This window comes from Anopheles gambiae, chromosome X (assembly GCF_943734735.2).
Source record: "Anopheles gambiae chromosome X, idAnoGambNW_F1_1, whole genome shotgun sequence".
NCBI classification, from domain to species: Eukaryota; Metazoa; Arthropoda; class Insecta; order Diptera; family Culicidae; genus Anopheles; species Anopheles gambiae.
Window position 1 is genome coordinate 5,520,265 of NC_064600.1, and position 27,152 is coordinate 5,547,416.

Below are 27,152 nucleotides of genomic sequence, written 5' to 3' on the forward strand. Positions count from 1 at the left end.
CCGCCTGCTCGATCCCTTGGTAGGCTTCTGCTACATAGGAGAGCCGCAGACCAATGATGTCTATATCATCAGCGTATGCCAGGATCTGGGTTGACTTATAAAAGATGGTTCCCGTAGTCTCCACCCTCGAGTCGCGGAAGGCCCTCTCTAGCTCCAAGTTGATTAGGAGACCCAAGGCCAGCCCTCCCCCTAGCGTAGACCTTTGGCGGTAATAAAAGGACCTGAGAGTTTTTCATCCACCTTCACCTGCCAAGTGACGTTGGTCATAATCATTCTAATCAGCCTCATCAGTTTGGCCGGGATTCCAAAAGAGCTCATAGCGTCGTATAGTTTTACCCTGCTTATGCTATCATCTTCTCCAAGATCTGCCGCATAGTGAAGATCTGATCAGTGTTTCATTTTCCGATTCGGAATCCTCTTTGATAGTTTTCGACTATCTCTTCGACGTGAAGAAGACTATCCCGAAGGATTAGGGAGAATATACCCCTGTAGAGGTTGCCGTCCAACCTATCTCCTTTCTTGTAGATAGAGTAGATGATGCCGAGATTCCAATCACAAGGCATCGATTCGCTATCCCACAACTCAGTAACAATTTGATGAATTTCGTAAGTACATCTTGGAGAGATTTCACTATACGGAAAACATGCAACAGTAGGAAAAATGCATGAAAAGATACAAAATGTAAGAGCAATATATATTTTTAGAGCAAAACCAAAGATACTAAAACCTGGCTAATCAAGAATGGATATTTTTGTTTTTTGACCTCCGGACAACTCTGACTCCGAATGACTCCAAACGACTCCAGACGACTCTAGACGACTCCGGGCGGATCTTGTGTTTCCGTTTTGCCGGAGTCAGAATTGGAGCACATCACTGGTACACGGCTCTATGTGAATCGGGTCCGATCTAAAAGGGGAAAAAGATGAACCAAGCGACGAACCTGATCGTGACGTAGGTCAGTGCGGCATACGATAACAGGGGCATGTTATGACGCTCAGATCGCCTGTATCGTCTGAAAGTGACCAGAGGAAGCTCGTTGGCCAAAGCAAGTAACGCTGGATTTACCATAATTAACGACTGGGACGGACAATGGATATAGGCCCTGTTGCATATACTCCGGATATATGAAATTCTTTATTTCGCTTCATATGCACGTTCGTTGCAGTTACACAGGACAAAAAAAAATAGAAGCATAATTACATAACAACTAGGAACCGCCAGTAGCGGGGTATCGTCGAGCGGGGACGCACACTCGCACACTCACACACACACACACGCACACGAACACACACACACACACTAGCGCGGGCACATCTCCGCCCGTCCCTAACTAATATAGTAATCCTAACTTGTAAATAGGTTGTATACATGTATAAAAAAACAAACAAACAAACAAACATATTCCGTAGATGAATGTATGCGTGGGCAGTGTGTATGTGTATGTGTTTGGTTTACAGGGGGGGGGGGGGGGGGGTGGGGGTGGGGAGGCGGTGAAGAAACAAAAGGGAAAATGCTATCACATCGTAAAAGAAAAGGTTGCCGCGAGGGCGCTTTACCGCGATCGGGCGGCCGCCTTCCGTGCGCCGGCCGTACTGGCGGCTACCGCGTCCCTGCCCTCCTCGTACACGAGCGGTATGAAGCGGGTGTAGTGCTGGCGGCCGCTGCCGACCGCCCCGTCCGGTGCCAGCGTGCGCCCCATCGGCCGGAAGGTGGGCAGTGCGATCCGTATCTCGGTGCTGGTGGTTGGCGGTTCGGTTGGCGGCGGCGGCGTGCTTGTCCCAGGGGCCGGACTGCTGCCGGTGGCTGGGGCCGGTGCGCCGCTGGCCTCCGAGTGGCGGGCGGGCGACATCAGCAGCAGCTCGGGGACGCTCGTCGCAACCGTCGCTTCGTCGGCGGCGGCGTCGCTCGGCGCCGCCAGCTTGGGCAGGAGGGCGTTCGCCCCGTCCGTCCCGTTGCCGCTGAACAGGGCGTCCCAGGTGCGGCGGGCGTACCGCTCCGCCCGCTCGAAGAACGACACCAGCCGGGAGGGAAACAGCTGCACGGTTTGGGCGGTCGGTGGCAGCAGCGGCTGCTGGCCGGGGGCCGTCGAATCCTGCTGCTCCTGCTGGCCCGGCAGCAGGGCGTCGGAAAACGAGCGCTTCTCGTTGACGTGCACGGGCTGGGGCGAGTGGCGCGGTATGCTGATCGCGACCGGCGTCCAGGAGAAGTGGTCGTGCCCGGCAGGATGCTTCGAACCGACGGTCAGCTCGTCGATCGAGCTTTTCGGTGGCTTGGGTGGTGCTGGCGGCAGTGCTGCTGCTGCCGGTCCGCTAGCCCCGGCGACGGTGTGGGCGGTGTGCGCAGGGTGGTTCAGCTCTTCGGCCGCCCGGCACTCGATGCCGTCCTCGTCCGGCTCGTCCAGCGTGTGCAGCAGTATCGACTGCAGCTCGATGCGCACCGGCACGTCCGCCTGCAGCGTGAGCGTCGCGCACGACCCGTACGTCCGCTGGTCGTCCGCGGTCAGCAGTATCGGGCCGATGCGCCACAGCTGCTTGCCGACGCTCGAGCGCTGCCACCAGCCGCCCCGGTACGGCCGGTACGTGATCGTGAGGGCCCGCGGCCGGTGCCCCAGCGCCGGATGCGGCACCAGGATCGTCGTCAGCCACTGGCCGGCATGGAACTCGCGGTCCTCCCGCGCCTCGTCCAGATGGAACGTCTCGTTGAAGGTGAGCAGGGGCGGGGCGGCACCGCCGCTCGGCTGCCCGTCCTCGATCCCGTTGCCGGTGTCGCCGCCCTCGAGCGTCAGCTCGAACCGGCCGACCGTGCGCAGCGGCAGCTCGTCCGGCGCGTTACGCAGCCGCAACCGGAACTGGTTCGCGCAGTACGGCTCCTCGTCGCGCGTGCGCAGGTACAGCTGGCCGTACCCGCCCACGTCCCGGCTGGTCGCGTAATAGCCCATGCGGCCGCAGGCGGACCGGGCCGTCCCGTTGCCGCAGTCGAAGCACTCGCCCGCCGCAAACTGGTCGTAGCTTTCGCACGGGAAGGCGGGAAAGTGGCAGCGCGGCGCGACCGAGTCGATGAAGAACTTGTACGCCCGCCGGTGGTTGCACAGCGACCGACCCTCGACCGTCGTCGGTGGTGCTGGAGAATGCCGGAACAGCGATGGGCGAAAAGGGAGAATGAGAGAAAGAGAGAGAAAGAGAGAGAGAGAGAGGAATTGAGTCACAGTGTTTCGTGTGATGCAAGCGGGGCGGGGGCCCTCGGGATGGGAAAGCCAGTGGTCGTGACCGTTTACAGCACGCAGCAAGGCGGAAAGTTGGCTTTTTGGTTGTTTTTTGCTTTTCTTTCTAGAAATTCCTGTCCCACCTTCTGCCACCCCTAGGCGAAGGAGGAAGTAATTAGTTTTACAAAATTGCAATCGGCTTTTGGAGCAATTCCATTGTGGCGCTGGAGTGTTTAAGTGTCCGTAACGGACTGTTGGCTTTTTTTGCTTGTTTTGTTTTGGAGAGTGGAAAATTCGGGCGTCGGCTTCAGATTTGAAGATACCGAATACAGTCGTTGACACTGCTCTATCACTAAGCTCCCTCTGAAGGTCACCGTTTTATGGCATTATGCATCAATTTTTACTTCCAAGGTACCTTTTGTAACGCCTGGTACCTAAATCTCATTAGATATTTAAGAAAACTTGTATGTTGCATGTCAAAGGCATGAAGTAGAGTACCTCATCTTATTACTTTCTTGTGAAATACCTGAGTAAATTCCAACAAATACCTTCAATACAACGAATTTCATTCAACGCACTTAAAAATTCTGAATTCTTGGCGGTGATTAGCAGAACTCACTCAAAGCGATTCAATTCATTTGTGCGTTCAATGACTCTGTCGAGCGTTAATTCCTAATGAGTGATAAAACTCTCCGTACTGGCTAGTAGCTCACATTGTAGGAACTCATTCTAGAGGTGAGAAATAACTCTTTGGGAAGGTAAATCTATTTATCGATTGTTTCCGCGCTCCAGCTCAACTAGGGGCACTCACTCTGTTGTCGTTTTGCTTGACTCTATAAGAGAGTGTGAGTTGAAGATTGAACTCACCGTTCTAGTTTCTTCGCCCGCAAACACTTCTTACGATTGAGCGATTATTTCCGTCGCGCTTCTGCTTCTTCTTTGATGTGAGAGGTTATATCACGGTTCGGTTAGGGAATCCAGCTTCCTTACTATTCCGCTCTTGGAATGTGATCCTCCAACCACAATAGGGTTTGGACCGGCAACTTAGGCCATACATCCAATTCCGTCACGCTTGATTGGAGCTTCCAAAAATTGGCAGTGAAAATTGTAAATGTCAAAGATTGTGAGATTCTGAGAGATGTCCCGACGTCGAGTTAAACATTGCTCAGGAAGAAAAGTTTATTTGCAACTAACCTAACCTTTCAGTTTCGAAGTTTCTATAGGAATGTGTCGTCTAAGAGTTCCAGAGTAGATTCAAGTAAGTCGTTCTTGATATCAAAAAGATGTTTTGGCAGTTTTGAAATCAAATATTTTAGTTTTCGGTTATGACAAGTATTAATATACCTTTTGAGATTCATTTAAACGCCATCGGAACCAAATTTGAGTTACCAAAATGCAAAAGAGCGATGATTCAATCAAATCATCATTTACCCATTCGCAATTTTGTGAGCGTATTTGAAGGTCATCGCCGCGGACTGAACTCGCAACATGGCGCCTACTGCGCCTATTTTGGCTACTCGTCTCGCCATTATTTTTCCCGCCAGACATCGCAACAAAATGTCAGGCAAAATTTCAAAAGGGAATCGAGTCTGCGAGTTGCTCCACTCGAAAAGCCCAAATATTAGCATCATAGAGACCAAAATTTGGTGATTGTGAATATTTGGTGACTGAGTGACAAAACATCAGACGACTCTGGTCAGTCTTTTCAGTGCAACAAGCAAAAGAACTCATTAGAACTCACTACCTCTCTAAGCTCTTTAACAATGAGCTTGTTCGGAATAGAATCTTAGGCCGCGGGGCCAACGGGTTTCTCAACGCTCAATTTCTTAAGCACTCATGAGTGCTTTTGAGAGATCTACGGTATCACAACGTTTGTAGAATTTGGCGCAACATGGGTTTGCGAATCTTTTGAGAATCTTTGAGAAAGTTGACGATGCGGTTATCGGTAATTACGTTGCAAAATGTTTCCAACGTTTATAGTTGAAAAAGTTAAGCTCCACATAAAGCTTGAGTGGCAATATCAGTTTCTCAGAGTGAGAAAAAAAAACTGACGACAGCTTCGGGCTCGCGTCTGAACTTGAATGAGTGCTCAGAAGCTTAAATGATTGCTTGAGAATGTTATCACAGCTTCAGAATTCCCATGGTCTCGCGGCCTTACGGTCACTCTTTTGTGAGTTTCATGAAAAAAAGCGATTTGAATCATGTCCATGTCGAAATTGAGCCTGGCAGCATCATGAGTCTTCGATTTAACGACAATACAGTGAGCTGGAATCGATCCGAAAGAGTGTTACGAGTGAGTTACCCATTTTACGCCCGTGAATCGAAACACAAACTAAAAGGAGCAAAAAAAAACACAAAAACCCCCTTCTCGGGGAATAATGCGGAGCGGGGCTTGGCTCACTCCATCTCCGGGGCTGATTGCTGTCACCTTCACGGAGGATTAAGTCTCTCCCCAGCCCTCTCCTCTGCTACCCTGCAGTACCGTTAGTTCGGCTCGGCCCTGACCAAACCGCGGGAAGGCCACCGAGTTTAATTGGATCGCCAGACGCGGGCTAGAATCGTACGCGCGATCGCGATCTCCAAATGAGGCCACACACACACACACACACACACGGCAGTGTCATTACAGTCACTTACCCCAGATAATGTCCGTGACGGCGCCGACGAACAGATTGGTGCAGCCGTGCTGCACCCGCCCCCCGTTCGGGTAGTAGTCGACCGTGCCCATCGGCTGCCAGGAGCCGAGCCCGCCGAGTATGAGGTTCTCGCCGTTCGAGTGTATCACGTCCACGTACCGGGCGTCCCCCGCGTCCAGCCGCACCTCGGGCGGCTGTGCCTCGAACAGTGGCCCCGCCGGATCCAGGCCCGTTATACGCCACAGCCCAGCCCGGCTGGCGGGCCGCTCCGTGCCCGGGTGGGCCGAGGGGTTGCCCGCCCGCGCCGTACGCTGCAGCTCATCGGCATCCGCCTCCTCCTCGCCGTCGTGCTCCTCCTCCTTCTCCTCCTTCTCCTCCTCTTCCTTCTCCATCTGCTCCTCCTGCTCCGATGGGGTGGAGAATTCGGCCCCGGCAAAGCCGGCCACGTGCGACCCGAGGCTGAAGCCGATCAGGTGCACGCGCGACAACCGCAGCCCGTTGTGCGTGCGGAGCAGCCGCAGCAGCAGCGCTAATTGCCGCCCGACCAGCCGCGTGTTGGCGGCGGCGCGCACGTAATTCGGCAGCTTCGCGCCATTCTCCCAGTCGACGCAGATCACGGTACAGTTTTCCTGCGCAAGAAAAGAAAAAGGTAAAGCAGACAGGAGCAGTTGGCAAGGGGGTTCGCGTTGTATGTTGGGTAAGTGGGTGGGATGCAAAAAAAAAAAACAACTCACCACTGCCATCAGGGCGGTGCGCATCTCGTAGATCCACACCAGGCCACAGTTGGAGCCGAACCCGTGCACGATCACGCGCACCGTCCGGTTGCTCAGGTCGCCGAACGTTTGCAGCAGCGTGGAGGACGTGCCGGTCGCGACCGGGATCGAGACGGTGTCGTTCGTCCCGTTCGCCCAGTAGGCGGCACCGAACCCGGCCACCACCAGCTCCTCGTACGTGAACTCGATCAGCGGTTTTTCGCTGCTGCAAATGGTGCAAACAATAAAAAGGGGGAGTTTAAGTCTCCTGTTTTGTGTTGACGGGTCCCGTACCAATCTTACCGGTGGGTGGTGGTGTACACCAGGAAGCGCGTGCTGACCTCCGCCGGCGAGGATGGCAGCATCTCCGGCAGGTGCTCCGTCTCGTGGAAGCACCCGAGCGGCCCGTAGCAGACGACGGACGTGTCCGGATCGTCCCCGCCGTCGTCCGGGTCGGTGGGCGCGTCCGGACCAAGCGTTTCGTTCCTCAGGCCGCCCTCCTTAGGGTCGGCCCGCTTGCGGCGGCGGCGGCGCCGCTGCTCGGGACGCTGCAGCTCCGACTCGTCGTGCGGGTCGGCCGTACCGGGCTCGTCCACCGCCGGGCGGCCATGCTGGTGCAGCGTTTGGCGCCAGGACGCGATCGACTGCTGGGCGGCCAGCACCTGCTCCCGCTCCTGGGCCAGCTCGAAGGCGTCACGGCGGGACAGCAGCAGCTGCTGCTGCCGCTGCGGTTGATGCAGTGATTTGGCGGACGGTTCGTTGGCGTGCGTGCTGCTGCAGGTGCACGCCACCAGCAGCAGGAAGGCCCACACTAGCCGAGCCATGGGTTTTAGCGGCGTCGCGTTGCACAGTGCAGTAGCATTCGCCAGGTTCCGTGCAGGGCAGTTCAGGGAGCGACGGCACACAGAGCACGGCCGCCACAGATGCGTCTATCCATAAATCGAACTGCAATAACGGACCACAACTAACTGATTCACGTACACGACCGATCGCACACGACACCACCAAGCTAAACACACGCACACATTAAAAAAAAAACAGACCCTTGTGGTTGACTATTTTCCCCTTCTCTCGCACTCTCTCTCTCTTTGATGGGGTGCTGCTGTTCACCTTGCCTTTGTTTTGGTTTTCTGTTTTTTGTTTTGTATTTCGGAGTAGCCCCCCGCCCCGCGTGACACAATTTTGTAATCTTCCCACAGGGTGCCCCTTTCTTGTTGCCCTAATAAATAATTAAAAAAAAAAACACACTTTTGAGGAGGGTTCGTCGCTTGCTCGACGGTGTGCTGCTGAATCGCCTTTGCGTTGATGGCCGACGGCGGTGGGTTGATCGTAGCGGGCAAAGAATAGATCCCAGGAGAAGAATAAGAAGAAGAGGCGGCGGAAAAACAAAACGGGTTTTTCGCTTCGCTCCCCCAGCTTTCCACCTCTCTCTGTCTCTGGGAGTGTATGTTTCCTCTGTTTACCGTTTGCCGACTAGCGGGCCGCACACTAAATCCTCAAGCACACAACGGAGCGCCAACACAATTGCTCCCACACTGCACCGCACAACGCAACTGTAACAGTTGCTTGCTAACAAAACAAATATTAAAAAAAAAAACACACACACACACACAAACCAACTCGCACCCTGCTTGAAGGACATTCACTACGTCGCGCGGTACGATCGATTTTCTTAAATGGGAAGGGGGTGGGATGTGCGCAGTGATGGTGATTCAGGTGAAAGAGCGGTTTGGCTTTGGGTTGGCGCTGGTACGACGGGAGAGCGCTTTCACTTAAGCGCACCAAACGCGGGCTGAATTGGCAGTGGCATGACCAAACTGCTGGAGGCACACAACCCCCTAAGCCAAACCCACCGTCCACCGTGTGCCAGTCCCGCACCGGACACGCAAGGGAAGGGTGGAATAGTCCACTGACATACAGAGAGAGAGCGAGAGAAAGAGAGAGAGAAAGAGAAAAAGAGAGAAATAGAAAGAGAGAGAGCATGACCGTACGGTACATTTCATACGCTTGTTAGTTCTCCCCCCATCGCGACTGTCTTGCTCACTCTCTTGCGCGCGAGCGCTCTGTCTCTTTCTCCCTCCCTCTCTCTCTCTCTATGTTCTATCCTGCTCGCGCGTTAAACGCGTTCGGCTAGGCGTGATGCTGCTGCACAATTCCAAAAACGGAGTGGTTACACACACCTTTGTGCCGTTGTTGTTCCCCACGCTCTATGCACTCCCCTCTCCTCTAGTACCACCGACCAGCGACCTGTGTGTGTGAGAGAGAGAGAGCGGGAAAGCACCAGTAGCGAACAGTTGCATAAAGCCACGGGAAAGCACGGCGCTGACGCTGACGGGAAGCCGCCCGTACACGAAAGATGCCAACGCGCTGGCAGGCGACGAACCCGTGAAATTGTTGAACGGTGTTTTTTTTTAATGGTTTTCTCTTATTGTTTTTTGTTGTTGTTGTTTTGTTTGTATTCGCCGCTCGGGAAACTTCCGGACACTTTTTTAAATTTCACGCCAGTAGAGAGTAGCGGGGAGTGGGGGAATGGGCCCAGTTTACTGATTTCACGACCTGCCCGAGGTCGACCGGCCCAATATATGGGTCAGCTTGGGTGGAAAAATACCGCACTTTAAAAATCCGCAAAATACGAACCATCGCTCCCCACCGCTCCCAATGAAACGTTACCGTTCGTTGGCACTGCGCTTTCACATCTTTCACTGCTGGGAAATGTCGTTTTTTGTTTGTTTGTCGTGGTCGCGGTCCCCAATCGATGGCTATCGAATTGATTCGGAAAAATTCAAACCTTCTTTTGGGAGAGAATAACGTCGACCTACACTAAGCTTGTCTCTATGGCTCTGTGTGTGTGCGCTTGTGTGGGAGTGTTTTATTGGTTCAAGTTTTTGGTAGGTCAGGTTTGACCGATCAACGATCAACGGGGAGGAGAAGGAGCGAGGGAGGGTTTCGAAAGAAATGGTGGAAAAGCAATGCACCAAAGAGAGAGAAACAAAACGAAAACTAAACACTTGACACCCATCCGCCCCCCCCCACCCCCTCTATTCCCCCTCACTGCTCTAGTTTATAGCGCTGAGTTGAAGCTTTAGTGGAACCATATTATCGGCTAAAAGCAGCGGGAAAAGGAAAAATCAACCCTTTGCGTTACATGGTAGAATCGTTACATGCCCTTTTAATATTCCCAAGCAACACTTTCATTGTACTTTTGTCAAATTAAATTTAAAAAAATATTTCAAGCTGTAATGAAAATAAAAGCTAAGCTCTAATTGATTAAACTCTAACTGCTAATTGGTATACTCTAATTAATATAAAATAAAATAAAATTAAATAATTATTTTTTTTCATACTCATGAGTTACCAATGAAATCCAATCTTTATTAACGATTATTGAACTTTTTTTATTATTGTTAAATTATTTAGCTTTTCTTGCTGTCATTTTTTTTTCTTCTTTTAGCTCAAAAACCATTGTCGGTCAAGGCCTGCATGTACCACTTGTGGGCTTGGCTTTCATTGACTTATGGATTACCCCCCACTGCAAGATAGTCAGTCCTACGTATGGCAGCACGGCCCATTTGGGGCTTGAACCCATGACGGGCATGTACTACGAGACCGGCTATCACATAATAAAACATGATAATTAATAAAAAAGACAAAATTATCCATCAATTTAGTCATCCTCAACGATTAAAACAGGCGTTCAGCAAAAATGCTCTTTGGGTTTAAGCTAAACAGGCGTTACGCGTAACGCTAACGTAACGTGGAGGGTTGATTTTACCCATTTTCATAGACCCAGGCCTAACGGTCGATTCAAACACGCTTGGGGCCTGTCAAAACGCCGTAGCACAAGATATGTAAACAAACCATCACTCCATTCGCTCGTTTTGTACACAGGCAACAGTACACAATTTCACGCTTCAAAGCCAAAGTTACACTTTTTCCCCTTTTCGGGAAATTACCCACCGAGAATCGGGATTTTAATTTAACACCCACTGAGCCGAAAAGTTTGTAGCCCGTTTGCCGGCCGTCACATAGGGCCCGACTGCCCTTTGTGTGTGTGTGCACTGTCAAACCGGACCGAAACGGTCGCGTAGAACCGATTGTGACCCGAGCGGTTGACAGTTTCGCTTGGTCGCGGTGACAGTTCGGTCGCGGTTACGGTTCGCTACTTTACAACAACCGCAGGTAGAGGCACGCAAGGTTCCGCTCTGTTGTTGGTCGGTCCGGGTCCGGTTACGGATTGTTGGTTGCTGCTAGCGAGTGTTGCTGCAACAACCGCCACACTTGCTCCACACCTGCTGAGCGCGGGCACAACGTCAACAAACGTCACGAGCAAGCAAGCAGGCAAACAAACAAACGCTACAAAAAACACACACACACACAGAGCGAAAGGCACACGATGCCGCGGAAAAACAAACCGCCGGGCATCAAGCTGAAGCTGGACGGCGATCTTGGTGCGGGCGGCGGCGGCAGCACGGTGCCGGACAGTGCCGAGGGGGCGACCCCGCGCAACCTGGACAAGCGCGGCACGCTCACGGTCGGCGAGCGGTCGTTCGTGGTCGAGGCGGACCATCTGCGCAAGCTGGCGGATCTGGGCCGGGGGGCGTACGGCATCGTGGAGAAGATGCTGCACCAGCCGTCCGGCACGGTGATGGCGGTCAAGCGCATCACGGTGACGAGCGGGATGGGGGCGGGCGGCGGCCCGGGTGGTGGCGTTCAGTCGCAGGAGCAGAAGCGCCTGCTGATGGACCTGGACGTGTCGATGCGGGCGAGCGACTGCCGCCACACGGTCCAGTTCTACGGGGCGCTGTTCCGCGAGGGCGACGTGTGGATCTGCATGGAGGTGATGGACACGAGCGTGGACAAGTTCTACCCGGTGGTGTACAAGCGCCCCGGGCGCACCATCCCGGAGTACATCCTGCGCCAGATAGCGCTCGCGATCGTGCGCGCCCTGCACTACCTGCACACCGAGCTGCGCGTCATCCACCGGGACGTGAAGCCGTCGAACGTGCTGATGAACCGGCGGGGCGAGGTGAAGATGTGCGACTTCGGTATCTCTGGTAAGAGCCCCTTGCCGGCTGCTTTTTTGTTTGTTTGTTTGTTTTTTTTTTTTTTTTAATTTTTTCTCCTCTCATTCCGCTTACCAGGCTATCTGGTTGACTCGGTGGCGAAGACGATCGACGCGGGCTGCAAACCGTACATGGCGCCGGAGCGGATCGATCCGGGCTCGGGCAGCCGGACCGCCGGCTACGACATCAAGTCGGACGTCTGGTCGCTCGGCATCACGATGGTGGAGATCGCGACCGGCCGCTTCCCGTACGCGACCTGGCGGACGCCGTTCGAGCAGCTCAAGCAGGTGGTGAAGGACGATCCGCCCCGGCTGCCCAAGTCGGCCCACCCGGACGCGGACGAGTTCAGCCCGGAGTTTCACGCGTTCATCGTCAGCTGCCTGCAGAAGAAGTACCAGCTGCGGGCGAACTACGAGCATCTGCTCGCGACCGACTTCCTCGGCCTGTACACCGCCGACGCCGAGCGGGCGGACAACGCGCTGATGGCGCAGTACGTGTGCGCGATACTGGACGAGCGGGATGGTGTGGTGGCGCCGGGCGCCGGCCCCACCGATGCCGCAGCCGGCTCCGGGGGTGGCGGTGAGCCCGCGAACGACTGACTCGCGTGTAAATAGCGCACAGACACACCCACATACATACAATCACACACACACACACACACGTACACACGCACATCGTTGGATTGTTTAATGTTATTGTATTTTTTTGAAACTAAGGTAAACCAACATTGAAAATCGAAGCAAAAAAACAGGAGAGAAGGAAGAAAAAAATGCCACTCAAACACACCGTTAACACACACAAACACACACACACACACACACACACACACACACACACACACACACACACACACACACACACACACAAACACACACTTACAGAAAACGAAGAAAAATCTGTAGCAAACGAGCTAGAGAAATAGAGGGAAAGAGAGAGAGAGAGAGAGAGAGAGAGAGAGAGAGAGAGAGAGAGAGAGAGAGAGGTAGAGTGAGAGGAAAAACAGTTTATTATACATAATTATGGGGCAGCAGGTATGCGAGCGGAACGTGTCGTATGTCTTTTAGCGCGTACATACACATAACATACACACACACACATACACACACAGAGAGACAAGCGCAAAGGCTCGATCAACGTAGCGGCGTAGAACCTGAAGGCGAGGAGGGGTCGAACAACGATGCGATGGTTTTGTAATTGTTACTTAATTTAAAATCAAAACAATTAAGGAAAAGCAGGAAAGAGGAAGGAAGGAGGATAAAAACGACACACAGAAACGCAACAAACAAGCCTTTAATATTAACAAAACAAATAAACATACTGTGCCTTTGCGCATCGAAACAAACACAAGGGGATGGAGTGGAGTTAACGGGCGATGACGAATCGATACGATTTGTAGAACCGCGTGAACGGTCGAACGGTGAACCAGTGCTATAAAATTCTCGAGCTAATTAGCTTCGCTGGTGGACAGGGCACGGACAGCTTCTAGACCCACTTTCCTCTCGCCCAATCCACCCCAAGTCCCTCCGGTGCGGCTTTGAGTCATAGAGGAATGCGCACGTTGCCTACGATCGTTGCGGCTGAAGCTGCAATGAATCACGGGAATGTGCATCTCAGAAACCCTCCTCTCCCTCACTGGCTGTCGGCCGCGCTCCGGTGGTTGTTGGGTCAAGATAAAGAGGGCACCGCTTGCGTTGCATAATGGCTGCGATAACGAGCCGCCTAGAAGATATGCTGCTGGCCCGATCGCTGGATGTAACTGACCTGACCGGTCGTTGCTGGACGAGGGTCTCGCGAAACGATAGCTTTCCTATTTGCCTGCGTTTTGCTCAATTACCACCGCCACCAGCCCGCTTATTAGGCACGGGGTTGACCGGGCCCGGTTTTGCATATTGACCGAAAAGCGGCCTGCCCAATGGCCACCAAGCTCTTTCTTTTTTTTTTTTTTCTTTCAATAAGCTCCCTCCTCACACCGCCAAACACGCCCTTGAACGAGTCGGTTATACAAACCCACCACCACCCCAGCGAGTGGAAGTGCATTTGCAAACTGCACTTTACAGATCGACCTGTTGAGGGGTGGGATGGGAAGGAGCGAGGGTGAGCGAGGTAAACAAGTTGCATTTCACTTTTGCAAATCCCGCCGGGGTGGCGGTGTGTAGTGGTGGTGGGAGCCACACTACCATCGACAGCTTTTTCGAAGTGCAACTTTACGCGCCGTTACTGCCGGAGAGCCCATTTCCAGGGTGCATCCGTTGATTACGTTACATTCATGTGAGCATATTTTTTTTTGTAATAATTAAAATGCTTTAATTGTTGGTAAATATTATCGCTTGCTGGTCCCGCACAAGTCGTCAACACGCGCGACTTAACAACGTACGCGTCATGGGTTCAAGTCTTGTATGGATCGTGCCATACGTAGGACTGACTATCCCGGCTGTGGGTATTCAATAAAATCACTTTTGACTCACATTAGTTGCACAGGCAGGCCTTTACCGGTTAAAGGGTTGTTGCACCAAAGAAGAAGAGAATTTGCAATAAGAAGAAACATTTCTGCTTTCAACACCCTTAATTAAATGATTTCTTAAAAACATTGAAAAAAGAGAAATAAAAAGAGAGAGAGAAAGAGAGAGAGAGAGAGAGAGAGATACGAGGGAGCTGGGTCTTGTCGTGATATCTGACATTTTTATCACCGATTTCAAGTAAGTTTTCTTTTTTCCATTTTGCTTTTAATTTTTTCTTTTTTTATTATTATTATTGTTTGTTTTCCGGGATGTTCGGTGTTTCTTTGACCGCTCTCGTCAACATTCGTCCAAAAACTGATCACTGTGCCGTTTTTTTTCTCTGCCGTCTCCAATGCTCTCTCCGATTTCGTTCGTCTCTTGTGGTCATCGCTCCAATTCGTTTCTCTCCCGCTCACTTTGTGCTTCCTTTCTCGTCCTAGGTTGCTTATCATTTGATATTTGCCTATACATAAATCTTCCATACATTTTATTACACCTTATTCTATTCTCTACAGGTCCATGAAAATGACAGCGATCAGTCAGTGCCTATAAACATGACTTAAAAGAAAACTGGGACTATTTTGTACCCTTTTTGGTTCGAAAAATGTTCACAAACAAAAGTCAGTCTGAGCCTTATTAGCAAAAAAAAAAAAAAAAACAACAACCGAAACTGTACTGAGCATCAAGGCTCTAGTATGATCATCAACTAGTATTTACACTAGTTAATTTGCCTAGGTTACAGGGCTGCCAAACACATACTGGTCCTGCCACTGATCATAAACCCATACTGTCCCTGGAACGTATTCAGTCCAGGAACAAATTATGATATCAAATTTAGCCTGCCCTAAAACTTATCATGAATCCATATCGGTCCTGGAACTGAAAGTAAATCAATAAAGAACCTGGAACTGATACTGAACCCATACCGTTCATGAAACCGATCATGAACCCATACTGGTCCTGTAACCCATACTGGTGCTGGAACCTATCATGAATCCATACTGGTCCTGAAACCGATCAGGAACCCGTACCGGTCCTGGAACCAATCATAAACCAATACCAGTTTTGGAACCGTTCATGAACCCACATTGATCCAGAGTTGCCTCCCGATTACAATTATTTTCCAGAACAGTATCTGGAACTGTTCCGGATTCGGAACGATACTTGGACCTGGTCCGGGTCTGGAACGGATACAATTCTAGTTCCTGTCGACAAACCATACCCATAGCAAATGTGCAGTGTGAGAATAGTGTAGGAATTACCGTGGGCAACAGCGCTGGGAATAGCGTAGGAAATTTAGTAGAATTTGTGTAGTGATTTGTTTTATAATGAGGAAGACATGTAATTTATATAAAAAAAAAAGTAGAGTATCTTCGTGGAACAGCTCACCGTTTAAAAACATAATTTTGCTCGTAAGGGAACGATCGCCCTCATCGGTTGCGTTACGTAATGAGTGGACGATCCCCCTTTCGTGGCGCGAGAGTTCCTCCAACGAAAGGCAGCAGCATTGTAGTGACACATGCGGTACCCAACTACAAATAGTGTGGCTGACAAAAGGTAGTGCAAGCGTCAGCAGATAACACCAGAATGCACCCTGTCTCGTTCCCCCCCCCCCCCCCTTCTCTTGGCCCGCACTCCCTTAGTGCCACCACAACCCGCCCAAGAGTGTTGATCGATCGTCGCCCTTTCAGCAAAACAAAGCCTGCCTGATAAGCGGGGAAACCATCTGTGGGCGCTAAAACTAATCTACATCCAAGCAGCTCAGCTCTCAGCCCGATGCCGCTTGCAAAGCTTCCATCAGAGCGATAATACGGAATGTAATGCTCCGCTTCAAAAATTACTCTCTCTCTCTCTATCTCTCTCTCTATCTCTCTCTTTTATTTTCATGCTCTCCCACTCTCCCACTCACTATCTTTCACGCTCTTTCTCTCTCTCTCGTGCGCGCACAAATGGAGCACGCGGAACTGCGCGCGATCGCTCTGCGGCACGGTACGGCCTGGCGAGCGAGGAGAACGCCGCTGGTTGCCCACCACAATATAAATGAAAGTGATGCGTGCAGTTCCACAACCCTCTCCCTCCTTTCCTGAATTACCCTCCCCCCCACCCCCTCCTCTCCACCAGCAAGCACTGGAGCTGCCGCTCTTTTTTTCGGGACTCGGGCCCCCGCAGGCGTCAATCGCAATCTTGCCAGTGTCGATCGCGGACGTGGCGTTCGGACGCTTGTGCTCTCCCCATTTTTGTGCAATATCTATCGTGGTGTTGTTGTTGTTGTTGTTGTTGCTACTGTTGTTGCGCTAAAAGGGACGGGGTGGGTGTAGGGCAGAGTGTTTTGTTGTTTGTTGCTAAACGTGTGTGTGTGTGTGAGCGCGCGCGGCCGCGCTTGATCGAGCGGAACGATGGTCGAACGAAATCTGGTGAATGTGCTGCTGCTGGGCGGTGGCTTCATGCTGATCTTTACCTCCTTTCAAACGCTCGGCAACATTGAGGTAGGTAATTGGAGGAGGAGCGGGATCGGGAGGGGAGGGGGGGTGGTGGCAATGCGGAACACACAGAGGCAAATTGGCCGAAAGGCGAAGGGACAACAATAGCGGCTGCAAATTGCGAACACACTTAAGTAGCATGACAGGTTTTCGACCAGCACGACCACCAAATCGCTAAAATAGAATCACAAAATTTGATATTCGCTTTTCGCGCACATTCAACCAGAAGATTTGACATTTGAATGCCACAGTTACAAGTGGCTAAAAAATAAATAAAAAAAGGCCTCTTTTTTTAAACGTTTTTGGTTCGATAAGATCGTCATCCCTCATTTCCGGCAATCACTCATTGCATATACCGATCGATTTAAAACGCATCTCGTGATCACGTGTCGATGCGTTGCAGTCTCGCATCCTCTCCAGCAAACCCAGCGCCCGTGTAGGTGAAAGCGAAAGAAAGCCCGGAGTATGAAAATTACGGTTACGACCGTTACACAATGGTCCGCAAATGGTTCATGCGGTGTTTTACCAACCCCTCGCTCGATGCACTCGATTGGTCCGGTGCATGCCCCTCTGTCTCGCCGTTATTACATGACTGAAGTAGTTTTTGGTTTTTGTTTTTTGGACTGTCACGGCACTCCTCAAGGCGACTCGCGGCTGCGTTTCGGTGTGTCCTACTTTGGAGACGCGACACGCTATCAGTCCTTCGGGCTCCGGCGGTCCGGTATCGAGGGGGCGGTGGTCCACTTGAACGATTTATGAGCTGGCCGTGTTCTTAGGGAGGCGATTATATTTCCAATCGCCGGGTGGTCGTCGAACGAGTCGAGTTGAAGCTCGGAATGATAACGACTCGCATCATGACATCGTTCGAAGTGTAAGAGCCCAACACCCAACTCTGGACAATTAGAGCCGCTCGGCTTAAGAACCTACCCACACAACGATCATATCAGCCATCGCAGCACTGTGCAAGGCCATTGCGCTGACATTCCACGGCAAAAGCCGACGGGCCCCCTATTGGTGCTGCCCACGCCCCGCCTTGGAGCTGGGGTGAACTGGTTTTTGGAGCGCTCGGTAGAAAATTGGAACCAAGCACAAGGACACCCGGATCCGGGTACAACATGCTCCAACAGGGAGGGGAGGATTGGTTTGGGGCGTAGGATTTGCAAGCTATTTAGTATCAGATCCTCAGGCCCACCGATCATTGATTGCGTCGCAGCTTCGATACGATGCGGGCGACACAACAGACTGGTGGCGGCGTACGCAATGTAACATCTTCTCGCCAATACCAGCGCGTACGCATTTTGAGGTCACGGGCCTTAGCGCCATCGATCAATATGCAGGAGAGGTAGAGGGGCATCACGCAAGGGTTTTGCTGCGGGGCGGTATCTTCAGACTCGCTCGCAACACTGTCTTCGTCTGACTCTGTTTTTTTGTTGCCCAACCCCTGCAAACGGTCAAGGTCGTGTGCGTGGCGTTGCTGACAACCCGGACGACCTTCACCTGGCGGATGTTTTGGGGAAGGGGGTTTCATTTCATGGTCGCCCGCGGAGTAACTGATGATGTCGTGTGGGTTGATCGGCGGGAAATAACACATCTCCAAGCTCCAGGCGCCTGCAGAGATTTTACGTCCACAGATGTTTCGTAATAATGTGTGCTTCGCTTGCATTCTTCGCTTACACTTTTCTGTCCTCTCTCCTGCCGCCATCTAGCAAACCATCATCGACAGCATCAAGAAAGATCTGCCCTCGTTCACTGGCGACGGATACACCAGCCTGGCCATTATCTATGCTGCCCTCTCTTTATCAAACTGGGTCACGCCGTCGGTCCTGTCCGCCATCGGGCCCCGGCTGGCGATGGTCATCGGAGCTATCACCTACTGGTAAGCCTGCTGCAATTTCCACTCGCCTGCTTCTTCCACCAGCCCACCAGCTCCACGCAATCAACGCACAATCAATCGACCGCAGTGCGTCCGATGCGCGCTCACCAATCAACCTTCGGAGGAACTTCAACATTCTGGAAACGCATGCTCTAGTGTTGTGCTCTCTGGAGCGCAGCCACGACTCCGACTATCGTTAGTCCGATTCCGACCGCGGCAAAAATGGAAATCACTTGTTCTGCCCGGAGACGGAGTTGTCCGGAGTCTTTCAATGTCATCCGGAGCCGCCCAGCATTATCCGGAGTCGCCTGAAGTCGTTCAGAGATCGGGAGTCGTCCGGAGTCGGTGTCATTCAGAGTCGTAGAGTCGATCACAGCCGACTAGAAGCGGAGTGTTTGTGATCAGGGATTTCATTTCGTTGGGTTTTTTTTATCTTTCACTTTGCGCCTGCACTCAGTATACAAGCCCTTGTTGGCAAGGCCGACTGTGGACGACCCCGGATGACCCCGGACGACTTCGGACGACTTCGGGCAATTTTTACCAATGACTCCGGACGACTCCATGTGACTTCAGACTCCGGCCGACTACAACTCCAAAAGACTCCGGACGACTCCGGACGACTTCGGGAGTACTTTATCAACTTTACCCATCACTAGCATGCTCTCCAAACCATCCAGGATATCTCCCCTGCGAAGAGCGCGATCTGCTTTGTTGACAGATCGTCTGAGCAACGTTTTGCAACATGTCAACACCCTGATTACTCATCAAACCACAAATAATTAGTCACTCGAGGCTCTGGTGGCTCTTTGTCCGGCTAAATGCTTTGTGTTGCGCGCGCGCGTGTGTGTCATGTGCTCTGTTGTATACACAGCTTTAATGTAGGTCCCACTTTTCAGCCTGTTCATGGCGAGCTTCTTCGTGCCGCACGTCGCCCTACTGTACGGGTGCAGCGTCGTGCTGGGCGCTGGCGCCGCCCTCATCTGGACCGGCCAGGGCATGTACCTGTCCCAGTGCAGTTCCGGCGACACGATCTCGCGCAATTCCGGCATCTTCTGGGCGATGCTGCAGATGAGGTACGGCGTCATCATGCTCTCCCTGTCTCCTGATAGCTCAACCAATAATTGCTCTCTCTCTCTCTCTGTCTCTCTTGAAATCCCCCGGAAAACAGCATGTTCTTTGGCAATCTGCTCGTGTTCTTCACCTTCCAGGGCAAGACGCACATAGACGAGACGACCCGAAGCATCGTGTTCGCGGTGCTGATCGCGGTGGGCATCGTCGGGCTAGTGTTTCTGACCTGTCTGCGCCGGCCCTCCGCCAGCGGGGACGCGCCGGTCGAGCTGAGCCACAGCGTTGAACCGCGCCAAGCCTTCCTGAACGCGATCCGCCTGTTCCAGACGCCCCGCATGATACTGCTGAGCATTACGTTCGTGTACACGGGTAGGCAAAGGAGCACAGCGCTGCTCAAAACCTCCATTTTCTAAGCTGCGACTCAACTCCAACATATTTCCCACTCTCTCTCTCTCTCTCTCTCTCTCTCTCTCTCTCTCTTTCTCTCTCGTTTCTTTCGGTCAGGCCTTTCGCTTTCCTTCTTCAGCGGCGTGTACGGGTCGAGCATCGGGTTCACGAACGCGATCGGCACCTCGGCCAAGCAGTACGTGGGGCTGAACGGGGTGTTCATCGGGGTGGGCGAGGTGCTCGGCGGCGTGGCGTTCGGGCTGCTCGGGACGCGCACCACGACCCGCTGGGGCCGGGACCCGATCGTGATTGCCGGCGGCGTACTGCACATGGCCGCCTACTTCCTGATCTACCTGAACCTGCCGAACGCGGCCCCGTTCGGCAACACGGACGCGCTGTCCTACATCCAGCCGCCCAGTGCGCTCGTCGCGATGGGCTGCTCCTTCCTGCTCGGGCTCGGCGACGCCTGCTTCAACACCCAGTGCTACTCGATGCTGGGCGGCGTGTTCAAGAGCCAGCCGGCCGAAGCGTTCTCCATCTTTAAGTTTACACAGGTGCCGGCTGCATTCTTCTTTTCTTCTTATCAACTCCCAGCGAGCGATAAAAAAAACACAGTTTTTTGTTTCACTTGAAAAAGGGTTCGTCGCTTAGCGATATTCATTTCTGTTTTTTTTTGTTTTTCTTTCTCTGTTCTCTTCCCCCGCACCCCCGTTCGCCGGCCAAAATTGTCCTACTACACTACACGCTACAGTCGGTGGCTGCTGCCGCCAGCTTCGTCTACTCCTCGTACTGCGGGCTGCACGTGCAGCTGCTCATACTGGTCGTGCTAGGCATCATCGGCACGATCACGTTCTGCGTGGTGGAGTTCGCTGTAAAGCGGGAGCGGCCGACGTTGGAGCGGGATTACGAGAAGTAAAAAAAAAAAAACGAAAACGGTACGGAACGGTGAGCAACGAGCGAGCAGGCAACGAGCAGGGCGCCATGGCTTACCGATCCTTGGCCGGCAAAGGATGCAGCGAGCGGTCCGTGTTGGGAAAGTGTTGGATCTTCTTGCCGAAGCGCCCGTTCGCCGGCACGATGCCCCCGAAGTACACTGGACTGTCCGCTGGAGGGCCCGGAAAAGGAAAGGGATAGAATGTGTTTGTGTGTATATCAGCTTTGTTTCATTAGAGCGCTAAGTTAGATAGTTAAGTGATCCTGCCTCCACTTTTGGGAAGGTTTATACATTGCGCAAGCGAAACGCAGACCGGCTGTTGAAACGATGTAAAGTACGCTTCTTTTATCCTTTTTTTTTATTTGCTAATGTTTTCTTTAAGGGTGCGCTACCCTTTTTCGCGTTTGTGTGTAACGTGTTTTGCCGGGTTTTAAAATTCGTCCGTTGAAGCTGGTTTGCACAAAAGTTTGTGCAACAACAAAAATTACAACTTCAATACATTCCTGCCTCCAGCATTTCCCTTTTCGAAACGTTTAGACGACAGCTTTAGATTGTGGCTTAAAGTTACCTAGGGAAGCGGGACGACCGGCACCGTCGCATGGCGTCAGCAGCGAGCCCACGACACAGAGCACAATCAGCCCGAGCAGCCCGACGTGCAGCCAGGGCCACGGCGACCCCTGAAAAGAGAGGCGGCAAGAGGAAGATATAAAGAAGATATAATATACCATTAATAATAACGTTCAAATATTCTAACAAATGAGCATTCCGGTCATTCGCCGCATCATCATCCATCATTAATTGAAGCGCGCACAACACTTCACGGTTGACCTTGTCACCTCTCTTGAACACAACGCTTGAAGCATCATGATCGTAGAACGTGAGAAGGCGCGCGCGCGCTCGCTGATTCATGCACGTGGAATGTGTGAATTTTGATGTAAATTGGTGTTTAAGGAACTTATGAACGCGTCTCTTGGTAGCGATTTCTTCTTCTTTGGCACAACACAATCGTTTCAGTGGCTTACTGATTTACGCATATAGCAGGATAGTCAATCCTACACGTACGGATGGCACGGTCCATGATGGGCTTGAACCCATGACCGGTATGCTATTAAGTCGCACGAGTTGACTACTGTACCATCAGACCAGCTACAGCTGATAGCGATTTTAGCTCTTTTTAAAATCGTTGGTTGATAGAATTGATAGCAGCACTTCCGTGATGCACACTTTACTTTGATCGAGGATCGAGGATGACCACGAACGGCACAGCCTATACACAATTCGTGCCGCTACCTACAAATACACTCAGCACTGCAAAACGATCACTGTTCCGGGGTGCTTACCGTGTTCCGCTTGCGTTCAGCCTGCAGGTGCGTGGCACCGACTCTAACCGTGATCATTTTCTTGGTAGCCGTTAGATCCCTTCCGGTGGGCTGTTTGCAGCCGACGATGGTTCCGTGCGCGTGGTAGGCGAGCAACTGATCCTGGCGTCCGGTGCGCTACGCCTGCGAAGCCTAAGCAGCCGCGCCGCGTCCAACCAACCTCTCCAAAGCGCCGCGACCGCGTCGAAGGTCAGGTCGTGTTTTTTGTTGCCTCTCCTTCTCTTGCTCTTTAAAAGGGTTGGGGGGGGGGGGGGGAATTAGGTAGTGTAGTTCCGTGTTTCCTCTGTTTCTTTCAGCCTCTCCGCATCTGCCACGATTGACGTTCGTGACCTCTGCCTCGCAAGTAAGGCACGGCGACGGCGATTTGTAAGTGAGCCGCACAACTGCACGCGTTCGCGTTATGGAAATATCCGTATATATCTCTTTCTGTATATATGTATAAACATATGTGTGTGTATGTTTGTGTTTTTTTACATGTAAATAGTTCCCGCAAAGTTTACGTGTGTGTTTCTGTGCTCGTGTCTTTGTCCGGGTGTTTGTCATGTCTCGGGCAAGAAGGAAGAAACGCATTTTCTTCGCATTAGTAATCACTATTTTAAACTCACACCTTTTTTTGTTTGAGAGAGAGAGAGAAATAAAGAGAGAGAGAGAGAGAGAGAGAGAGAGAGAGAGAGAGAGGAGAAAGGGGAAGGATGCTCCGGTGATTTCTTGTGGTGAGAATTTTGCTAATCAAATAAATTAATTCCCTTGTCAGGTTTTGGACAACCTTTTCATCTGGCTGCCCGAACTTGAAATGGTTTTGTGATGCAATTTACACTTTTAAAAGCTTTTACAGGGATTGCTAGGAGTTTTCATAGCTGTGGGACACTTTATTGACTCTTTCTTACATGAAATGAACTTAATGTAATGGGAATTGGACTCTCTAGAACCCTTGTTGGACGAATGCAATAGGAATTTCCAACGAGCCTGTCCAAAAAGGGTGCCATAGAGTTCAATTTCCAACGTATGAAGTTCACTTCCACTAGGAAAGAGTCTAGGAAGTGTCCCACAGCTATGAGAACCCCTGGAAAACCCTGTACACGCTCGTTGGCTGTTTAGTGCCACACAGAGGTATTTGGGATTTGTCGCTTGTCGTGTCATCGTGTCGTGTCGTGTGTGTGTCTTAAGGTGCTCCCAAGCAACCGGGAGCGTGCTTAGTCACGCTGCGCCGCCGCTAGCCGTTTTTCCGTCGCCGCACCGTCCGTCGCCCGTCGCTGCATCCGGGTGCACTTTTCGCAGCTTCGATCGCGGCGCCAGCAGCCATCGTGGTAGCGGGTGCCGCACTGCTCACAACGCACTACGTGCGGCTGCCACGGGAACAGGACGCCCGGTTCCTGCCGCCTGCCGCCGATACACTTTTCACACACAAACCCTCGGCCAAGGCAAAGCTGTAGCAAAAAAAAAAGCGTTAAACACGTGTTGAATTTTGATGTTGTTTGTAAATGCAAACAGTTTTTGTTTTACCTCACACGCAAGGATGTGACGCTCGCAGCGGCTTACGATGGAGAGCAGCAGCCGCTGCAGGGTGCCGCTCTTGACGGCCAGCAAGTCCGCCATCGACCACATGTCAAAGTCGGAGGTAAAGTATTCCGGCACCTCCTGGAAGCAGCGGCGCGTGCTGTGGAATGCGTTCGCGTGCCGTTAGCCTGAGTTAAAATAAAATTGTGCTGCCTTAGTCTTACCTTTCCGAGTGGCGACAGTTCATGATAAAGTCCTTCACGTACTTCACGTTGACGCGGGCCAGCCGGGCCGCCCGCAGGCTCTTCACGCTGCCGTACAGGTCCGGGTACAGGTGGTTGACGCGGTAGAGCGGCGTGCTCCAGATGTCGCCCAGCACGCGGTAAGCGAACACGCTCACGGGCAGCACGGTAAAGTCCCACCTGGGGCGGAAAGGGGGAAACGAAAACCCGATATGAAAGCATTTCGCTCGCGCAAGCCAATTAAGTTTTTTTTCGGAATTTATTCCGGCTAGCTCCTAAGTTTTGTGGAATCGATTCCGGAAAGCAAGTCCGGAATCAGTTTCCAGAATCGGCTCTGGAATTGGTTCCGGAATCGGCTTCGGAAGCGAAATCAGTTCCGAAATTGGTTCCGGAATAGGCTCCAAAATTGGAATCAGCTCCAGAATTGATTCCAGAATTGACTTTGGAATCGAAATCGGCTCCGGAATAGGAATCTGCTCCGAAATTGGTTCCGGAATCGGAATTGGTTCCGGAATCGAAATCGGCTCAGAAATCGGAATCAGCTCCAAAATTGGTTCCGGAATCGAAATCAGCTCTGGAATCGGAATTGGCTTCGAAACGGAGTCGATTTCGGTATTTCCATAAAAATAGGCGTTTGGGTCCAATGATCCTACGTATTAATAGCCGCAAAGAATCAAAATTTACTTGCAAACGAGCCGTCACTCACCTTTGTATGACGCGCGCAGGGATGATGGCCATCTGGTTCTTGTGACACCCGGAGCAGTTGTACTTCCCGGTGTAGTGGCAGTAGCGATAGCGGCTCAGATAGGCCGGATGCACCTTAATGCCGCACCCTTCGCACCGATTGCCCTGCCGCTGGATCTGTGCCCGTCGTCTGGATTGGGGAGCAAAAAAAAAAACCAAAATTTAGTTTAATAGTAAAAGAAATAAATGCTTTCCTCTAACGCCGTAGCTTACTCGAGTGGAGGCGGTCGGTAGGTGAAGATCACCTGCGGCCGGGGCGGTGCCCACTCCTGCGTGCCCCGTATCAGTGTGCCGGCGCCCTCGTGCGCCTGCTGCTGCTCGTCCGGATCGATCACGCCGCCGCTCGGCATCGGCAGCAGCTTCTGCGGTGCGTCCTGCTCCGACACCAGCCAGAGGAAGTCGCACGCGGACGGCAGCTGCTTGTCGTGGAACTTGCCGAGCAGGCTGATCGCGATCTCCTCCGCCGAGTAGGTCCGCTCGTCGTACACGCTTTCCTTCGCCTCGATCGCCTCGCAGCTCTCGTCCGTGTCGGTGCCGTCCGCGTCCCGGCCCGTCTGCTCCGTGCCCTCGCGGCGGGTGCTGCCGCCCCCACCGACGCTGTCACCGGCCGGCCCACTGCCGACCTCCCAGTCGGACAGGTCGCTCGCGGTCCGGTTGAGGCAGGATTTCCACTTCAGCAGCTCGAACGTCGAGATGAGCGCCTCCGCCAGCTTGAAGTGTGCATTTTCCTTGTCCAGATCGTTGTTGTTGCGCGAAAAGTAGACCGCCTTGAGGATCGGTATGCAGCCCTGCTCCGGGTGGATGCGCTCGAGCGGCGAATCGGTCCAGAACCGGCACTGCCCGTCGAACGGTTCCAGCTCGTTGAAGTGTTTGCGCAGCCGACGCCCCTTTTGCGGCACGAGATCGTCCAGGAAGCCGATCGGGACGGTGCGCAGGCGGGCGGGTGGCGTCACCTGCAGCACATCGCCGTACTCGACCGGACCGGCGGCGGTGGTGGTGGTCACGGTGGGCGTCACTCCCCCTTTCTTTGGGGCCGCCGCTGACGTTGCCTGCGCCGTGCTGGGAGGCGGATTAGTGCCGTCGTGGTAGTTGAACGGAGGTATGCGCTTGCTGGCGCTGTGGTGGCTGCTGCTGTTGCTTCCGCTGCTGCAGCGATGCATCACAAAGGCCATCTCTGACTCATGGTCCACCAGGTTCGGGGCGCTCGGGCAGCGCTGCCCGCTCGCGAGCCGTTCGACGCCCGTCGCCGCCACCAGCCGATCGGTGCTGCGGGACCGATGGCGATGTGTCACCGCACTGACCCCATTCTGCCGATCGCTCATCCTGCCTCACCCGTTTCCCCTGTCTGTATGTGTGTGTGCAAAACTCACCAAACTGCCCGTAATGCTGCAGCGCTCATTGTGTTGGCCCTTGCCACGCTAAATCGCCCTCACTGGCAGTGAAAATTAAAGCACAATGGGAAAAGGGCGTACGTGTGCGTACGTGTGTGTTGTGTGTGTGTTTGTTGGATTTCACAGCTTGTTTGTCAACATATCGATTGGCGAGGAATTTCGTGATAAGCACGCGAGCTACGGGGGAGGCGAGAGCGCGAACGCGCCTGACAGCCTGACGTCAAGGCCGTCCGACGGTTTGCGGTTGGCTGGTTGCACGGCAACTTTCGTTTCAATTCCTTTAACTTTCCTATTTTAACTGCGGAACGATGATCGGTCTGCTCGAGAAATCCCATCAAGCGAGCGGTGGACAGTGTTTACAAGTTCAGCTTCTTCCTTTACATGTTGCTTTCCGAGCATTTTCTGTCGGAGCTGTCAAACACCTGTGCCTGTCGGACGGCTCGGACGTATTTATTTTGCGCGCCTTTTTGAATTGGCAAACTTTTGCTTCCCCTTCTTTTAGAGGCTAATAGAAGCAATTGAAAACATAATAAAAATGCACTTTTTTGTTTTTAAAAGATGAAATGAAGCGCGATATTAATTGTTGTCGAAACACGCAACCCGGTTGACAAAAGTGTGCTGATTTTGTCGGATAATGATGTTGTTTAGCGTGCCCGTCCATCGTGTGGTCAAGCAACATCAAAACAGCCGCCGCCTACGTCAAGATTGGCAGCCCGATAAGCGCTCAGTTGGGATATTTTAAGCTGTTGACATTATTCTGCAACAGGAACTTGAGCGTATTCTTTGACCAGGTCTTGAGAAATGGTGCTGCATCACTCTGAACAGGTGACTTGTACAGATTTGTATTTTTATTTGTAAGGCGCGGTACCGCGAAAATCGCGTATGACTTGAGCTGTCAATTCTGTTATAAAATCTGACAGATAGGCGAGATAATCGCGGTTCATGTATGGAACCATCTGAGGTCTGGTGACGATTGAATGCGCTAAGAAGAAATATTTTCTATCAA

At 52.4% G+C, this 27,152-nt stretch overlaps 5 protein-coding genes across 13 annotated transcripts; 2 read left to right on the top strand and 3 right to left on the bottom strand.

Annotated features, from left to right (window-relative positions):
* Positions 1–1,110: 1,110 nt before the first annotated feature.
* Positions 1,111–10,560, bottom strand: LOC1271953 (uncharacterized). 9 transcript variants are annotated; one of them, XM_061658116.1, is made up of 5 exons: positions 10,449–10,560; positions 6,894–7,599; positions 6,573–6,816; positions 5,840–6,467; positions 1,111–3,120 (listed from the first exon to the last, which is right to left on the bottom strand). In XM_061658116.1, exons 2-5 carry the CDS (start codon positions 7,412–7,414, stop codon positions 1,553–1,555), a joined length of 2,961 nt encoding a protein of 986 aa, XP_061514100.1. In that variant the 5' UTR covers positions 7,415–7,599; positions 10,449–10,560; the 3' UTR covers positions 1,111–1,552. The 9 variants fall into 9 exon arrangements, with proteins under 9 accessions (XP_061514100.1, XP_061514078.1, XP_061514048.1 ...); XM_061658094.1 differs by lacking the exon at positions 10,449–10,560 and adding an exon at positions 9,379–9,570; XM_061658064.1 differs by lacking the exon at positions 10,449–10,560 and adding an exon at positions 9,379–9,570 and having other exon boundaries at positions 6,894–7,809.
* Positions 10,463–12,626, top strand: LOC1271952 (dual specificity mitogen-activated protein kinase kinase 6). Its single transcript, XM_310813.6, has 2 exons — positions 10,463–11,644; positions 11,732–12,626. Exons 1-2 carry the CDS (start codon positions 10,984–10,986, stop codon positions 12,250–12,252), a joined length of 1,182 nt encoding a protein of 393 aa, XP_310813.5. The 5' UTR covers positions 10,463–10,983; the 3' UTR covers positions 12,253–12,626.
* Positions 12,627–16,184: 3,558 nt separating this feature from the next.
* Positions 16,185–21,650, top strand: LOC1271951 (UNC93-like protein MFSD11). The gene is made up of 6 exons (XM_310812.5): positions 16,185–16,637; positions 18,338–18,507; positions 19,401–19,577; positions 19,673–19,941; positions 20,077–20,513; positions 20,711–21,650. Exons 1-6 carry the CDS (start codon positions 16,548–16,550, stop codon positions 20,873–20,875), a joined length of 1,308 nt encoding a protein of 435 aa, XP_310812.3. The 5' UTR covers positions 16,185–16,547; the 3' UTR covers positions 20,876–21,650.
* LOC133393387 (uncharacterized) lies at positions 20,736–22,368 on the bottom strand. The gene is made up of 4 exons (XM_061658195.1): positions 22,234–22,368; positions 21,462–21,570; positions 20,950–21,064; positions 20,736–20,828 (listed from the first exon to the last, which is right to left on the bottom strand). The coding sequence occupies exons 1-4, from the start codon at positions 22,288–22,290 to the stop codon at positions 20,786–20,788; spliced, it is 324 nt and encodes a 107-aa protein (XP_061514179.1). The 5' UTR covers positions 22,291–22,368; the 3' UTR covers positions 20,736–20,785.
* Positions 22,369–22,664: 296 nt separating this feature from the next.
* LOC11175658 (run domain Beclin-1-interacting and cysteine-rich domain-containing protein) lies at positions 22,665–26,608 on the bottom strand. Its single transcript, XM_061658162.1, has 5 exons — positions 24,969–26,608; positions 24,718–24,885; positions 23,994–24,191; positions 23,776–23,929; positions 22,665–23,699 (listed from the first exon to the last, which is right to left on the bottom strand). The coding sequence occupies exons 1-5, from the start codon at positions 26,075–26,077 to the stop codon at positions 23,466–23,468; spliced, it is 1,863 nt and encodes a 620-aa protein (XP_061514146.1). The 5' UTR covers positions 26,078–26,608; the 3' UTR covers positions 22,665–23,465.
* Positions 26,609–27,152: the final 544 nt, after the last annotated feature.

Bases quoted from the DNA above. Each gene is read 5' to 3' on its own strand.
- LOC1271953 (XM_061658116.1), bottom strand. From the start codon at position 7,414: ATGGCTCGGCTAGTGTGGGCCTTCCTGCTGCTGGTGGCGTGCACCTGC. The intron at 6,468-6,572 runs GTGAGTTGTTTT...TTTCTTGCGCAG, and splicing joins GCACCGCCCTGATGGCAGTG to GAAAACTGTACCGTGATCTG. The intron at 3,121-5,839 runs GTAAGTGACTGT...GGCATTCTCCAG, and splicing joins CGTCACGGACATTATCTGGG to CACCACCGACGACGGTCGAG.
- LOC1271952 (XM_310813.6), top strand. From the start codon at position 10,984: ATGCCGCGGAAAAACAAACCGCCGGGCATCAAGCTGAAGCTGGACGGC. The intron at 11,645-11,731 runs GTAAGAGCCCCT...TCCGCTTACCAG, and splicing joins GTGCGACTTCGGTATCTCTG to GCTATCTGGTTGACTCGGTG.
- LOC1271951 (XM_310812.5), top strand. From the start codon at position 16,548: ATGGTCGAACGAAATCTGGTGAATGTGCTGCTGCTGGGCGGTGGCTTC. The intron at 19,942-20,076 runs GTAGGCAAAGGA...TCTTTCGGTCAG, and splicing joins CATTACGTTCGTGTACACGG to GCCTTTCGCTTTCCTTCTTC. The intron at 20,514-20,710 runs GTGCCGGCTGCA...TACACGCTACAG, and splicing joins CCATCTTTAAGTTTACACAG to TCGGTGGCTGCTGCCGCCAG.
- LOC133393387 (XM_061658195.1), bottom strand. From the start codon at position 22,290: ATGATCACGGTTAGAGTCGGTGCCACGCACCTGCAGGCTGAACGCAAG. The intron at 21,571-22,233 runs GTAAGCACCCCG...CTCTCTTTTCAG, and splicing joins CTGAACGCAAGCGGAACACG to GGGTCGCCGTGGCCCTGGCT. The intron at 21,065-21,461 runs GTAACTTTAAGC...CGGGCCCTCCAG, and splicing joins CGGTCGTCCCGCTTCCCTAG to CGGACAGTCCAGTGTACTTC.
- LOC11175658 (XM_061658162.1), bottom strand. From the start codon at position 26,077: ATGAGCGATCGGCAGAATGGGGTCAGTGCGGTGACACATCGCCATCGG. The intron at 24,886-24,968 runs GTAAGCTACGGC...TCCCCAATCCAG, and splicing joins TACCGACCGCCTCCACTCGA to ACGACGGGCACAGATCCAGC. The intron at 24,192-24,717 runs GTGAGTGACGGC...TTTCCGCCCCAG, and splicing joins CCTGCGCGCGTCATACAAAG to GTGGGACTTTACCGTGCTGC.